Source organism: Poecilia latipinna, unplaced genomic scaffold (genome assembly GCF_001443285.1).
Source record: "Poecilia latipinna isolate Pla-1442-1.1 unplaced genomic scaffold, P_latipinna-1.0 Scaffold417, whole genome shotgun sequence".
In the NCBI taxonomy this organism is placed as follows: Eukaryota; Metazoa; Chordata; class Actinopteri; order Cyprinodontiformes; family Poeciliidae; genus Poecilia; species Poecilia latipinna.
The window spans coordinates 309,115-322,589 of record NW_015113033.1 but is presented as its reverse complement, the minus strand read 5'-3'; the positions used below and the strand labels follow the sequence as shown (position 1 = coordinate 322,589).

Below are 13,475 nucleotides of genomic sequence, written 5' to 3'. Positions count from 1 at the left end.
AATCTTGATTTTCTCTGTTCTCTTATATCTCATTTTCCCTTCATCTTTTTACAGCTTTAATCAGTTTTTTTATTGATGTGCACTTCAATAGTCCCTTTAGCTTATTTTCAGGAATAAATAGAGATTTATTGAAGACATCCTTAAGGAGGGCTGGTTTTTAATGCGTCACCTGGAATAACAAGAGGCTGTAGGAAAGGATAGATGTACCCTCTATATTTGTGTGCGTGTATTAATATATATCCTGAAATCAATTATTCTTCCTGTAGGATCTCTGTTTATTTTTCCTCAATCTCAAACAATTCCACCAACTGCACAGAAGGGAAACGACATGAGAGCCAGAAGACAGAGTTAATTTTTCAGCCTGGGAGGCAGACGGTGCGTCTGAAAAAGGATGAAATCTGCTGGGAGCGCCGGGCTTCTGTTGTCATTGCTTCGCTGCTGTCGTTAGTCCAAACAGGCCCACAAAGACTTGCTGAGTGATGGGCCGCAGACAGATACACACAGTCAATAATGGCAGCCCACATCTTACCTCAGCAACTTAGCAAAGCATTCCTACCTGTGTCTGCTTAGGAATACAGACAGAAGGTGGTCACAAAATGGAAAGCATAATGGCTCTAATGCCAGTGTTTTGGAATAGGTCTTACTTTTTGTTCGTGAGTGTAAAGACGAGCAGTCGGCCATGACAAAACACCGCACAACATCCACAGGCCTGAACCCGGCTGACAATGCCCCCTGACAGAGCGAACAACTGATCCATTAGCAGACAGATGTGTAAGTGGTTGAATCAGAGGTTTAATTACTGTTATGTCAGGGAAGGTTGACCAGGTGCAATACTTTCTGTCTTTCTCCCAGTACTGTACCGGATTATCTTCTAGATCTAAATCTACCAATGTATTGAGTAGGAAAACTATTAGACGAGTAAAATATAGCTTTTTTTTCACATTTTGGCAGCACAATGTTACCGATTACCTTGAAAACATTTCCAAGGGTCAGTAATACAGTAGTCACAGACGAGCGGCTATAATTTAGACTTTAAAGTTTCTCCGGGAAGGCTTTTCGAATATGTCTGTATTGTACGCAGGAGGAGAGGAGTGGTTGACATCTTGTGGCTGCTTAGCAACCAGTGGAAATTAAAATAACTTAGCTGGTTGTGTCAGAATCCAGGGATGTTTTGGTTCCTGTGTTTGCCTTTTCACGTTCTTGTCCTTTTGTAATCAGCCTTAGTTTCTATCTTTACTTTTTATGTTTTCTTAGTTGTTTATTCATTTAGGTTTAATGTGTTATGTTTAATTATTCTTTATGCCTTTTCAATTTATGTCCTAGCTTCTCTCTCCCTCAGTCTGCCTTCTGCTCTCTCCTCACAGCTGCACCCTCTCCTAGTATTTAACGTTTTTCTCCTTCACTCCTTGCTGGATTCTTCAGTCTGGCTCTTGGTTTCCTGTTTCTATGTCCCACTGATCTTTGCCCTGCATTTTCTTGCCTGCTGGCTTCACTCTGAGTGAATAACTTCTGCCTGTAATAACACTTTTGCATAATTTAAACACAATTAATATAATATTGATAACCACAGCAGATTTGTACACAGTAATTATAATACTAAATGTGCATATCGTCACACTCCAAACAGCTGCAAAGGTCAGTTTATGAGGTCATTAAAGCAAGAAATGACTTACTTGTGTGTATCTGTTGTGGTGTTGAGTAAACCTTGAGTCATCAAATCCGCTGCTACAAGCCTAACAGAACTGCGTTATCATTGTTTGTGGATACTCCACACATCCCTGATTGGAGAAATTTCTCTTTGCCACAACAGGAGGTCAGTGGCCAAAATCAAGTGCGAGGCACAGAGTTGGATCAATTTAGTTTTCGACTTTCATTTAGTTTTTGTTTTGAAAAAAATGGGGCTAATTATAATTTATCACTAGAAAAAAAAAATACATTGTCTTGAGGACATTTCCTACTTTTGGTAAATAAACACATCTGACCAATTCATAACTTCATCTAATTTCTAGTTTGAACCAGATAGAGAAAATGAAGATAGACCAATATTAGTTAAAACGAAATTATAAGTGTAATATAAATTAAGACCAAGATGCTTTTTTTTTATCTCCTGAGATTATTTAGAGCCAGACAATATATTGAGCCGTCACAGCAACTTCAAAGTGTGCAATATTGCAACTGGAGACCTCGGGATCAATATTGGGTAGGCTATATATTTCAGGTGTTATGCATTCACATTATACTATATTTGACTAATTTTTTTACACCTGATTCACAGCAGTGGTCAGGATGCTGAAGGAGAGCGGAGGGGTCATCATGATGATAAAACAGATAAAGAAGAGACAGATGGGCTTCAGAATATTCTGCTGGAATTATGTAAATTGTTTTCATTAAGCCACATGATTCCTAACAGTAAATAGTAACGAATGTGGAACCAGCAGCATTATTCGGTTTTCCTGAAGCATAAATATTAGAATATTTCTCATTACTTCACTCATAATATCATCAACAAACATAGAATGTCTTCTTTGATGTATCCCGTCTGTTTTCAACTAAAATAAAGTATCTCAGAAGGATTTCATGGATAAGTAAAGGAAAAATGGTAAAACATTAAAACAGTGGAGTAGTATTTCAATCAGCACAACATGCACATGCATTTTTAAAGACAAAGTAATTCTAGTGGGCAGGGGAGCGGGAGGGGGATCATCAGCCTACTGCAGGAAACATTTGTCCAAAAGATTAAAGTTTGACTACTGGCATGGAAATACAAACAAACAAGCCAACAACGGTTGAATATTAAACAAACAAATATAGAGCTGCTATTGGTCTGCTGAGCATCACTCACAATGCAGAACGTGAGCTTGCGTTGTGGCAATGCCTACCTGTTTCATCCATGCTACACAAAAACTACTTTATCTAGTAGCTTTTATAGAGTAGCTTATATAGTAAAAGCTAGTTCTACTTTAGCCTTTACATAAAACTAAAGTAAATACATTAGCTATGATTAGATATTTCTTTAACACATTCTTACTCCACAATCTAGTATCTTATTGCCAAACAGCAACATTAACAGCAAATTGTTTTTTTTAGTAATAGTAATTACACTTCTGTCATTCACTATATTGATTCTAGAGTCTAATTAAAACCAATTTCTCATCTGTAAGCTTCTGCCTTTTGTAAAATAGCCAATCTAACCGAGCTGCAGGGTCTCACCGTACTGAGTAATAAAGCTGTGACCCACGTTGGGCACCGTCTTCACAAGGTTCCCCAGGAAGTTGAACGTCGGCAGGAGACGCTTCCCACTGAGCTGGCCACTCAGCTACATAAAACAATAAAAAGAAAAAACACAACATCAAATTTATAGTTATTTTAAGCTGGCCTTCAACAACCTCTTTATGCTAAAAGCACTAATGCGGCTGGATAAAACGCATCTGCAAAAGCAAAGGGAGGAAAGTTCATCCAGAAAGTGACACAAGCAGTTTGGGGGACAATTAACAGTTTCACGTATGATCAGATTGGTTTGGATAGATATTTCCTGAAAAAAAATAAAAATTTATCAGTGAATTGTATTTATGTTGGTTATTTTTCTCTGATATCAAATTTTCATTAAGCCTCTACATTTACTTAATGAGCTGAGCATTTTTCCTATTCCCTCAACACTAACCTAATGTTTAAATATATTCCATTTAAACATTTGTTTTGTTGAAAGTGCTATTAAATTACTTCTAATCTTCACACAACAGTGGCAGGACATCACATTAAGGGTAGATAAGATAATTGTCTAATTCCTAGTCCAAGCAGGGAGTCCTTTGCGTGAAACACTTTTCTAATAAGATGTATTCTCCTAAGATTTATGGGAGCTGTCAGTGCTGCCCGGTGTTAAACCTTCCTGTCGTCAGCAGCACGGACAACTTAACTCCGTCAGCTGATTGCACAATGATGCTGCTCAACTCTCTCCTCAACCCTCAGGTGACGCAACGAAGACAAGAACTCTGCTTCCTAAGCAGGCCGGCTGTGGATGCAACGTCAGTTCTAGAAGTGTTTTGTAAAACTTTAGGCCGCGCGTTCCTGTCCCTGCATATTTTACACTCACTGTATAAGCAGCAGCGCATTGTGGGAAGACTATAAATGTGTTTGGCTTACCTGTTTGTGGACCTCATCCAGAACAAAGTGAAATGGCAGCTCATTGTGAAACTCAAGGAGCAGCTGAACCAGCACTGAGTCACACACACACAGACATGAATCAGAGAAATTCATTCAATAAACAGCAGTGAAGAGACTTACACATTTCAACACATTTCCAGACATCAGCAGGATGTTAGATCTGCTTGGAGCATTTCATTAACAACACATGTAATGTTACAGTCATCTGCATCTTTAGTTAAATGAATTTTAAAAATATCAGAGGAAAGAGGGAATGAACATCAAGTCATTACGATTTTACTAGCTTTTATAATAAAGCGCTCCCCAAGGCATTCTGGGACAGCAGCCATGAAATTATTCATGCCTTAGTTCTTAAAGAAACATTTTCATACTGCAAAAATCTGTCAGTTTAATGTTATATCTTCATCGAAAGACAAAAAGTATTACGGGTATGGAGATGTGTGAACACTGCTGTCAACATGAATCACTAAATTTAAAGAAAAGAAAAAGTACTTCAACTCTCTAGAAAGTTAAAACGAACAAATATCTACTTCTAACAAATGTTTAAAAGTAGAGGCAGGTCACCTTGTTTACAGGCGGTGACCCTGCGTGGTTGAACATAAAGTCTGTCTTTATGTTTATGGGAGTTTAGCTGTGGGTACAACATGTATGTCCACATGCAATATTGATATTGTATTTGTATGCGAGTACATGTGGGGAAACACAAACATATTAGCCAAAGCATAAACAGGAAACCCTTCACCTTGGTCAACCTTTTCCACCGTGACCGGGTCCTCCTGAGTCTGAAGCATACCTGGGAAACAGGAAGGGCATGAAAATATAACCAGAGATCGACAGGTATTAAAAAGAGAATCAGAATAATTTGCCATCATTGTAATCTTGTGCGCAATGAAGCATTCTTGCTTTTAACCTTCGTTAGCAATTTATAGTTTATGTAACAAATTTCCGAGTCCGCATCTTATTTTTAACAAAATGTAGCACATTCTAGCCGTTCAATTATGATTAATAATTTTTTTTATTATTTTGATGTTAATATTTCTCAGTGATTTTAGCTTCGCCACACTTTACTGTAGTCTAAGTGGGGGTAGTGTATCAATGCTCTTACAGGCAGTTCAAATCTAATAAATCATGTAGCATGTTTGGATTGTGTGAGGCAAGAGATCATGCATGCATGAGAAAAACTCCACAAATCAACTCTAAAACTTAAACCAGGGACCAAGTTACTTTTTAGAGCAGGACTTCTTACATTAGTGTGTGATTTTTACATTATTACCGTTATAAGTTCAGTAAAAATCTCACACCTTGAATTCATGATGAAACCATCATTTTTTTTTAGGATTGGTGTCAAGCTCTGCAGCAAATCTCTGCTCTAGTTTTAAGTGCGTTGCCACCTTTAGCAGGTTTTCTTCTGGGATTGTCATCTATTTAGCTTCATCCTTTTCCCCAACAACTCAAAACAGTCTCCATGTCCATGCTGGAAAAAAAAAAAAAAAAAAACTGACCCCCACAGCATGATTCTGCCACCACTGTGTTTCACCATGGAGATGGTGTGTTGAAGGAGGGGGATGTGCCTGCAGTGTTATTTTCTATCACCTTTAGTATTTTCCATGTAGGCCAAAATGTTTCCTGTTATCTTACCAGGGCACCTTCTTCTTCATGTTTTCTTCACAGATGGATTTCCGAGAATTTAAAGAAAGCCCGATAATAATAAATAAAACTGTAATATTATTTTGTAACCATGTCTTGCTTTACACTTCTGCACAACTTTATGTCTGACATGTTCACTAATTTTTCCACAAGAAAGGGACAAAGGTTTCAAAAAACAACTGTATTCATAATGACATTTCCCAGGTAGGCTATATTTAAGTAGAATAACAACCTTTCGAAATGTATGTGTTTTAACAATACATTTCCTTCACAGATGCGTACTTCTCAATCACAAAAAACCCCCATAAAAACCAATTGAGAAGTGTGGGCTGAAGTGTGATGAAAATGTTCAAGAGGCATAAACACTTTTGCAAGGCACTGTATTGTTCTGCAGCTTAAAAATACTCAATATAAAAAAGCACCAAAGGTGAATAAACAGCTTGTCCTTCAGAAAGATGACAAATATATTTTTTTATCTACATGGTGCTGTTTTTTTTTTTTTTTTTTTTATCCTGCTGCGTTTCATTTCTGCTACACTTGTTATGTAGAGTGCTTAAATTTCCCACTTGTGAGACAAATAAACTGGGTTATATCATCGTATCTCCTTTTAAAAACATAAATTCTAAGTTTCCTGAACAATCTTCCAATACCTTTCTTGACCCTCTAATGTGCTGATGCATATTTTCCTCACCTAATAATGTGGTAATAAAATGCAGAGTGACTCTGTGGTCCTGTCGAAACAGTTCCCTCAAAGCCCCCGCAGACCTCTTCAGGAAGCCACTTATACTCGACAAGGCAAAACATTTCCTCACCGACTGCAACAAACACGTACAGTGCATTAAATAGACAGCTATGGCGGAGTCAATGCTCAGTGTGTCAATGGAAATGCAACTTAGCATCTCAAAAATTTTAATACAAAATCATAATATCGCTAAAGTCAGTTTCGGTCGTTGGAGAGACGTCGCCATTGACATGAACAGCGTGATACTTACGGGCATTTCTTCGGTCTCCATCATTTCAATAGCACAGGCCACACAGAGCAGCAGCCCGCCGCCCTCAGCAGACCGCAGGCGGACGCTCCACTTTGGGTCATGTCTGAAGTGAACCTGCTCATAAACAATATCCGTGCTCGCCATTGTTGTTGTTACACCTACCAACTTAAAAGAAGGGGCAGGTCGACGAAACAAACAGGAGACTAGTTTGTTGTCTCCTCCGCAGACTATAACGTTAACACCAAGTAACATTCGTGTTAATTATGCCTCTCAAACACAAAATTACCCCCGCTCACTTTTCTTTTCTTTGCACTCAGTTTTATTAACAAATCGCTACAAAGGACCAACACCTGTCAAAATGGTGAATGACGTAGCAATTAATTAGCTAGCTTAAACTAACTCGCCTCTCGCGCGCTAGCTTAAACTGTCATCACAATCGCGGGAAAATTAAAACTTTATTGACAGTAGGAGACAATGACACAGACGCTGCCAAAAGACAGAGGACCGTTTGTTTATTTCTTTATTTGACAGTAACTCATGACAGTAGACCTGTCATGTTTTCGGTCAATTAGGATCATAACCTTTATTTTCGTTCTTTAAATATCAGAATAACAAGTAAAGTATCTTTTTTATCTCTAAATTCAGAAGAGTGTACACAAATATTACTGCATAATGGACCTTTAATTACAGTATTCACACATAAAAGGGGCAGAGAGAGAAAGACATAAGACGTGAAGCAAAGGACCTGAGATCTAGACTAATAACCTCCATGTACTGGATGCTGTTGGTATGCCAGTTGGCAGCCAATACCTCATGTATTTTAATGCACACAACCAGGACATTTGAAAGATGTTTCTGAGCAAGGCAGCCTACACACCTGATTCATTTACTCTTTTTCTGTCAGGAGGAATGGGCCAAAATTCCACAAACTATTGTGAGAAGCTTGTGAATGGATATTAAATTTTTTTGTTCTAAGTCATAAACGGTGTAAAAGGCATTTCTACAAAGTGCTGCGAAAATATACAGTTCCGAATGTGAAAAAAGTCTTTAAATATATTAAAAATCTCACTTGTTAACCTGGCATTTAGCAAATAGGTTTAGGTGAACGGATATGACCTAAAACAGGAAATGTTTATTCTGATTCAGCGTCAGCAAGAAGATATAGGTTATATTCACTGAATGCAAGAATCTGTTTTTAGCTGTAAAAAAAAAAAAGTGATTTGCTAATTTATTTTTATCTTCTCATTTCATGTTATGTGGTGGAAAAATTATTATTTTGAGTAACAATAACAAGTCGGAAACATCAAATAAAAAAACGGTAAGCTGGAAAAAAATGACAGTGTATTTTTTTGAGTTTCCATTTAACTCTGTTTTTATGTACTGCATTTGTTATTGCTCACAGGAAATGAGCTGGTGTTTCAAAGCATAAGGCAATTGTTGAAAGAAGAAACGTTTAAGACCACCGTTCTGTCATACAACTTCCACTGGTGGATCCAAAAAGGCATTTTGTATTTAACAAGTTGCAAATAATATTTTCATCAAAACCTACAAAAGAGTTTGTATGAACTTAGGTGGACAAGAGCAAACCACAGACAAATGCTTGTGACTAATCATGCTGTTCTGCTAAGTTGGAACTTGAATCTTCAGGATGATGTTAAACCCAACTTGATCATCTTCCAGTTCAACTTTCCAAACTCTATGAGATTTGGTTATGTTCACTCACCAGTCTAACTGTTAGCAATACGAGTTGTTAGAATGGCATGTTTCCTTAGCTTACACATTCAAGTACTCTAGCAACATGTCTGCTAAATGAAATTGTAAAATGATGTGTCTGTGAAAGATCGAGATAATCTGAAGTGCAAATACTTTTCACAGCACCTATCACAATTTACAAGGTAGCCATATTGGACATTACGGTCAGGAATAATGGTAAACCTCAGAATTTTCCACTTTGAATTCCAACTTCTACAAACTTTTTTGAATCGAACATTTTTCCATTGAATGCTAATCATTTTTTCATGACATCGCATGACAAGAAATGCCCAGGCCCTGTGGTACTACTGCTTTAAAATGTCTACCACAGTGGTAGCAATGAAAAAACAAGCAGTAAAGTGGGTCTTTATTCAATAAAGTTTAAGGAACTCTTGTATAGATAGGTTCCACTCCTTTTCTTGTAGCAACAATTTGAAGGATACTTTTAGTTTTGACAATCTGTTGCGATATCTTACACCCTATTTAAACCTATGAACTTTAACTATTGTACAACATAGTGTCATAAATCGTGAAGTAATCCAACATAATGCTTAAAAACACAGTGGAGAATATAAATTACCCAAATACAATGGAAACAAACTGCGTGCCCTGTCTTGTTTGCAACAGTTGTCCGCAGGGTAACAGATGACGACAGCCGGGAGAAACCATGGATTACGTTGTTTGCAGATGATATTGTGATCTACGTTGAGAGTAAGGGGCATGTGGAGGAAAGCCAAATTAATCTGGTTTAATTTAACCAAATTAAACCAGATTAATTTGGTTTGAATGAGAGGAAGACAGGTGGAATAAATAAGCTATAAGGTGGATGAGTTCATGTACCAGCAGTCAGATATCCAAAACAATTGGCTTTGGACAAGTAAGGTGAAAAAGAAAGTGCATCAAATAAAGTTAGAGTGGTTGGATGAATTTTGAGAAAAGCAGGAAAGAGGTTTCGAAGTTGGTAGTGAGCCATGCTATGATATATTGCTTGGCTTAAAGATGGTGGTTGTAAAAAAAAATGTATAAGGCAGAACTTGGCAGGTAAGTCTTTTTAAGCAGCATGCTAGCATTGAACACTCATTATTCCATAAAAAGAATAAATTGACTTGAGGACCAAGGAGGTAAAATACAAGCAGTGATTTGATATCATAATCAGACAACCTGGCAACACTTAAGAGGCCTGCTGGTCCTGTTTGGCTGCTTTCACACAGGAAGCAACAGGAGCTATACTTTCCGCTGAGCCAGAGCCAAAACCAGGAGAGAGGAGTGCCGAGCAGGCAGCACAAAGGTTGCAAAAATATTGCATAAGTTGTTTGCCAAAAGTATCTTCTCTCACCACATGGGAGAGACCCTGTTACCAGAGTGAATGAATTATGAGGGAAGATAATTGTATCACCTACCAGGAGTTTTTGAAACCAAATGCAACACATCTCACATATCCTCAAAGGAGGACTGTATGAGGCAAAGGTAAACATGTGCCATAACTTGTCATTTTCTCCTCTGGTCAACAATGCTTTTTTTTTTTTTTCATAAAGCAAATAGCTATTAATTTTATGCGTAGAAGGGTTTGGAAAATAGATATCGTTGTAATACTAATTTTCATGCTTAAAGTGTATTAAATTCTACTTACATTATATATTTTGAGAATTACTGAAGATTTTCAGATGTTTTGTTTTAAAACAGTTTCCTTTTTAAAAGTTCAGTCGATGGTTTTCACTTGATTTTTGCCCTGGATGCATTCTGACATGACACATCGTCTCCTTAATGAAGCAGCATACGTACTGGGTGTCAGCAGGACAACTCAGAGGCATGAGAAGGTCTAAAATCTGGTTATCTCTGCAGCATTCCAGGAATGTGAAGTTTATTTTTCTTCAACCCACGCTGTCTCCTCTATCCAACACTCCGGTCAGCTGTGCAAGTAAGACCTGGAAAAGCCAGTTTAGTTTTCATCAGCATCACCCGTTTGTCCGCCTGCAACTTTCTCGACTCCTCTTTTTTTTTTCTTTTTCTCGCATTGTTGAGAGAAAGCCTAAAGAAACTGTTCTATTATCCTCCCCTGGAGAACCCAATTGAACCTGGCAAGCAACGTCTTTCTTTTATCTGCTCTTATAGTGAGATGTAACCTGGGACAGGATCCAGACGGCTCCAGAGTCCAAATATCCAAGTTTGTTTGACAGAGCCCTGTTATCTCCTCTCCGTCCTCAGAGTAACGACAGGCTGAGATTCCTTCGGACAGAGAAAGAGTGAGAGAGAGAGAGAGAGAGAGAGAGGAAGATGGAAAGCTAGATTTGTATCTTTTCAGCTACCCAAGAGGCAGGGATGCAGGAAGCAAGTAATGTTTTCATTTCAGCAGAGAGAAAATAGGGGGGAAATTCTGTGTTGCCATCCTGTTATACAACAGGAAACAACACATGTGAAAAAGGGAACTTTAAATCCTTTTATCCCTCTTTTTTTCCCCCAAGATAAGAAGGTCAAATGAAGAGGTCTTTGCTTCCAGGATTTCATAAAAGTCTAATACGGTCTGGATGACATTTAAAATGTAAAATACATTAGAAATGTATTCTTAACATATTAAAAAAATGTATCTACGCTTTGATTTTATCTGAAGCTCATAGTGATTTTCTCAGTTTTTGGATGACATCTTTGATTTAAAAAAACAGAAAACCAGAGACATTAACTCGACAGGCTGATCTTTGTAAATGTGTGATATTAATTTTCCTCTGGGAAGAAAACAAACTCATGACTTGATTTTCAATTTTTTTGTACATGTTGCGCGTACATTTGCCAATTAATTTATGCATTACAAAAAGAACAAACAGCGCCTTTCGCATATTTTTGCTCTAACTTTTAAGGTAAATGAGGACAGGCAAAAAAAAAAAAAAAGCCCATAGCACTGCCTTCAAATTCTGACATCATCACTGATTTTTTTTATTTTTATTTATTTATTTATTTTTGCTATCTGTTATTAAATATCGGCCATTGAGTTTCAGGTAATGAGGTGTGAGGAATTTCTTTTTTCTTTTTTTTTTTTTTTTTTTTCATTACCCATGAAGGCCACCGTTTGGTCATCGCCATGACAACAGAATCCTCTCAGCAGCAAAGCGGCAAACTGCTGATAGGTGTGTGGGGGCGAGAATGAGCTACGACCAGTCCTGTCCACCCCCCCCCCCCGTGAGCAGACTGCTCGGCACGTCAGCGTGGGGAAACACGTAGCCCAGTGTGTGTGTGTGCGTGTGTGTGTCAGCGTAGCAAATGAGTGCACACACAAATGGTCTAGCAGGAAGCTCATTCCTAATTGTTTTTCAGTCTGTTAAATTCAGCAAATGTGATGTGCTCCAGTAAACAGATTGGAGGCAAAAAAAAAAAAGTGTGCCGTGTTGGGACTCAAATTAAATTAGGAGGTCAAAGAAGTCCATGACTGAGAGGAGTATTAAACTCCTGACAAGAAGTTGGAGAGTAATTGGTTTTAAAGCCTTCATTTTAGCGAGGACCAGAGCCATACGAGTCGGGCCAGCTATTGACCCTGGAAGGAGACAATCAGCCAGCAAGGACGAGGCAGCGTGAGCTACGTCTGTCAACTTCACTTGTCAACTTTCGGGGAGGTCATCAGAGAAAAGAAAGAAAAAAAAAAGAATCTCACTTCTTTTGAAGGACTTAAAATGGAAACAGTTTCCACGTCATTCATTAACCTTTGTCTCCAGAAACACTTGTTTTCAACCGCTTCCTTTGAACCCCCAGACGCCCACACGTGTGAGTCTATAATGTGAAGCAGTCAGAAAGTAGCTATGCTTTTTTCTTTTTGTTTTACTGATGTTATTCCACCACCTATGCAGAAGACAGATGTAGGGTCCCAGTGAAAAATCCTAAAATAGCTCCTTTACCGTTTCCCAGTAAATACGGTCATGTCACATATTTATTGAGCTCAGGCTGAAATAGCATGTGGTTTCCTGACAGTCACCGTAAGAGTCATTAAAGAAACTACAAGAACGTTCTCGAAACCCTTGACACATAAAAATCTTAAAGTGTGTCATGTATTTTTTATTTTTTTTTATTCAGCCCATTTTGTTCACCCAAATTCAAATGCACCCAAATAAAATTAAACAACTTGCCTTCAGAAATCATGTAACCGGTACATATGGTAAACCTGTGCGTGATTTGGCCTCAATGAAAACGCAGCTGTTCTGCCTCAGGCGGTTAGCGCTGAACATTAGTAAACAAAGAACACCAAGAATCAGACAGTTCAGGGATAATGTTTCTCACAATTATGTGTTTGGTGAGAAACTAACATCCTATATTAAACTGAAAAGAGTATTCCCAAGGTAAAACTTAGTGGTGGTGTCAGCATCATGCTGCGGGGATCCATTTCTTCATCTGGAATAGAGAACAGGGGTCAGTAACCTTGACAACCCTAAAAGGACCAGCTAAACAAAATCTGCTTATTTCCACACAAGCAACTTTACTCTAATTTGTTAACACCTTCTAGAAGAAATTAGTTTTAAGGAACTGTTTTTATTTCCAGGTTTAACACATTCTCTTAAGTGGGACTTTCAATATTTTTTGAAATAGAAAATGACATCAACATGAGCGCATAGTTCGCAACCAACTCACACAAACAAACAAAAAAGACTGTTTCTTACACTATAAGTGCCATTCTTTGTATAATTTTTGGCATATATTGGATGAAAATGCCTTGTAAAAACTGCAAAAAATGGCATTTTTAAAGTCAACGTCCATAAGTATAGTTGAGAATCTCTGGCAAGCTAAATGAAATTAAAATATTGCTCACAGATGTTATCCTTCCGACTAACTTTACAGGTCCAAGGCATTACACTACTCCATTTGGACTTTTCACGGCTTCTCTTCTGGGACTTCAGACGCACAGTGAGAACACGTAGGCTGCCTTCTTGTGTCGTTACAGTTTTT

At 38.0% G+C, this 13,475-nt stretch overlaps 1 protein-coding gene across 2 annotated transcripts in view; it reads right to left on the bottom strand.

The window, feature by feature from the left end:
- mei1 (meiotic double-stranded break formation protein 1) overlaps positions 1-7,350 on the bottom strand; it is a 68,407-nt gene extending 61,057 nt beyond the window's left edge. For both annotated transcript variants that reach the window (XM_015037720.1, XM_015037721.1), the window contains exons 1-5: positions 6,801-7,350; positions 6,500-6,623; positions 4,904-4,954; positions 4,141-4,214; positions 3,211-3,316 (exon numbers count right to left, since the gene is read on the bottom strand). In XM_015037720.1, the coding sequence (XP_014893206.1) occupies positions 3,211-3,316; positions 4,141-4,214; positions 4,904-4,954; positions 6,500-6,623; positions 6,801-7,052 (607 nt within the window). In that variant the 5' untranslated portion in view covers positions 7,053-7,350. The remainder of the gene's footprint in view (positions 1-3,210; positions 3,317-4,140; positions 4,215-4,903; positions 4,955-6,499; positions 6,624-6,800) is intronic.
- Between the last annotated feature and the right edge of the window lie 6,125 nt (positions 7,351-13,475).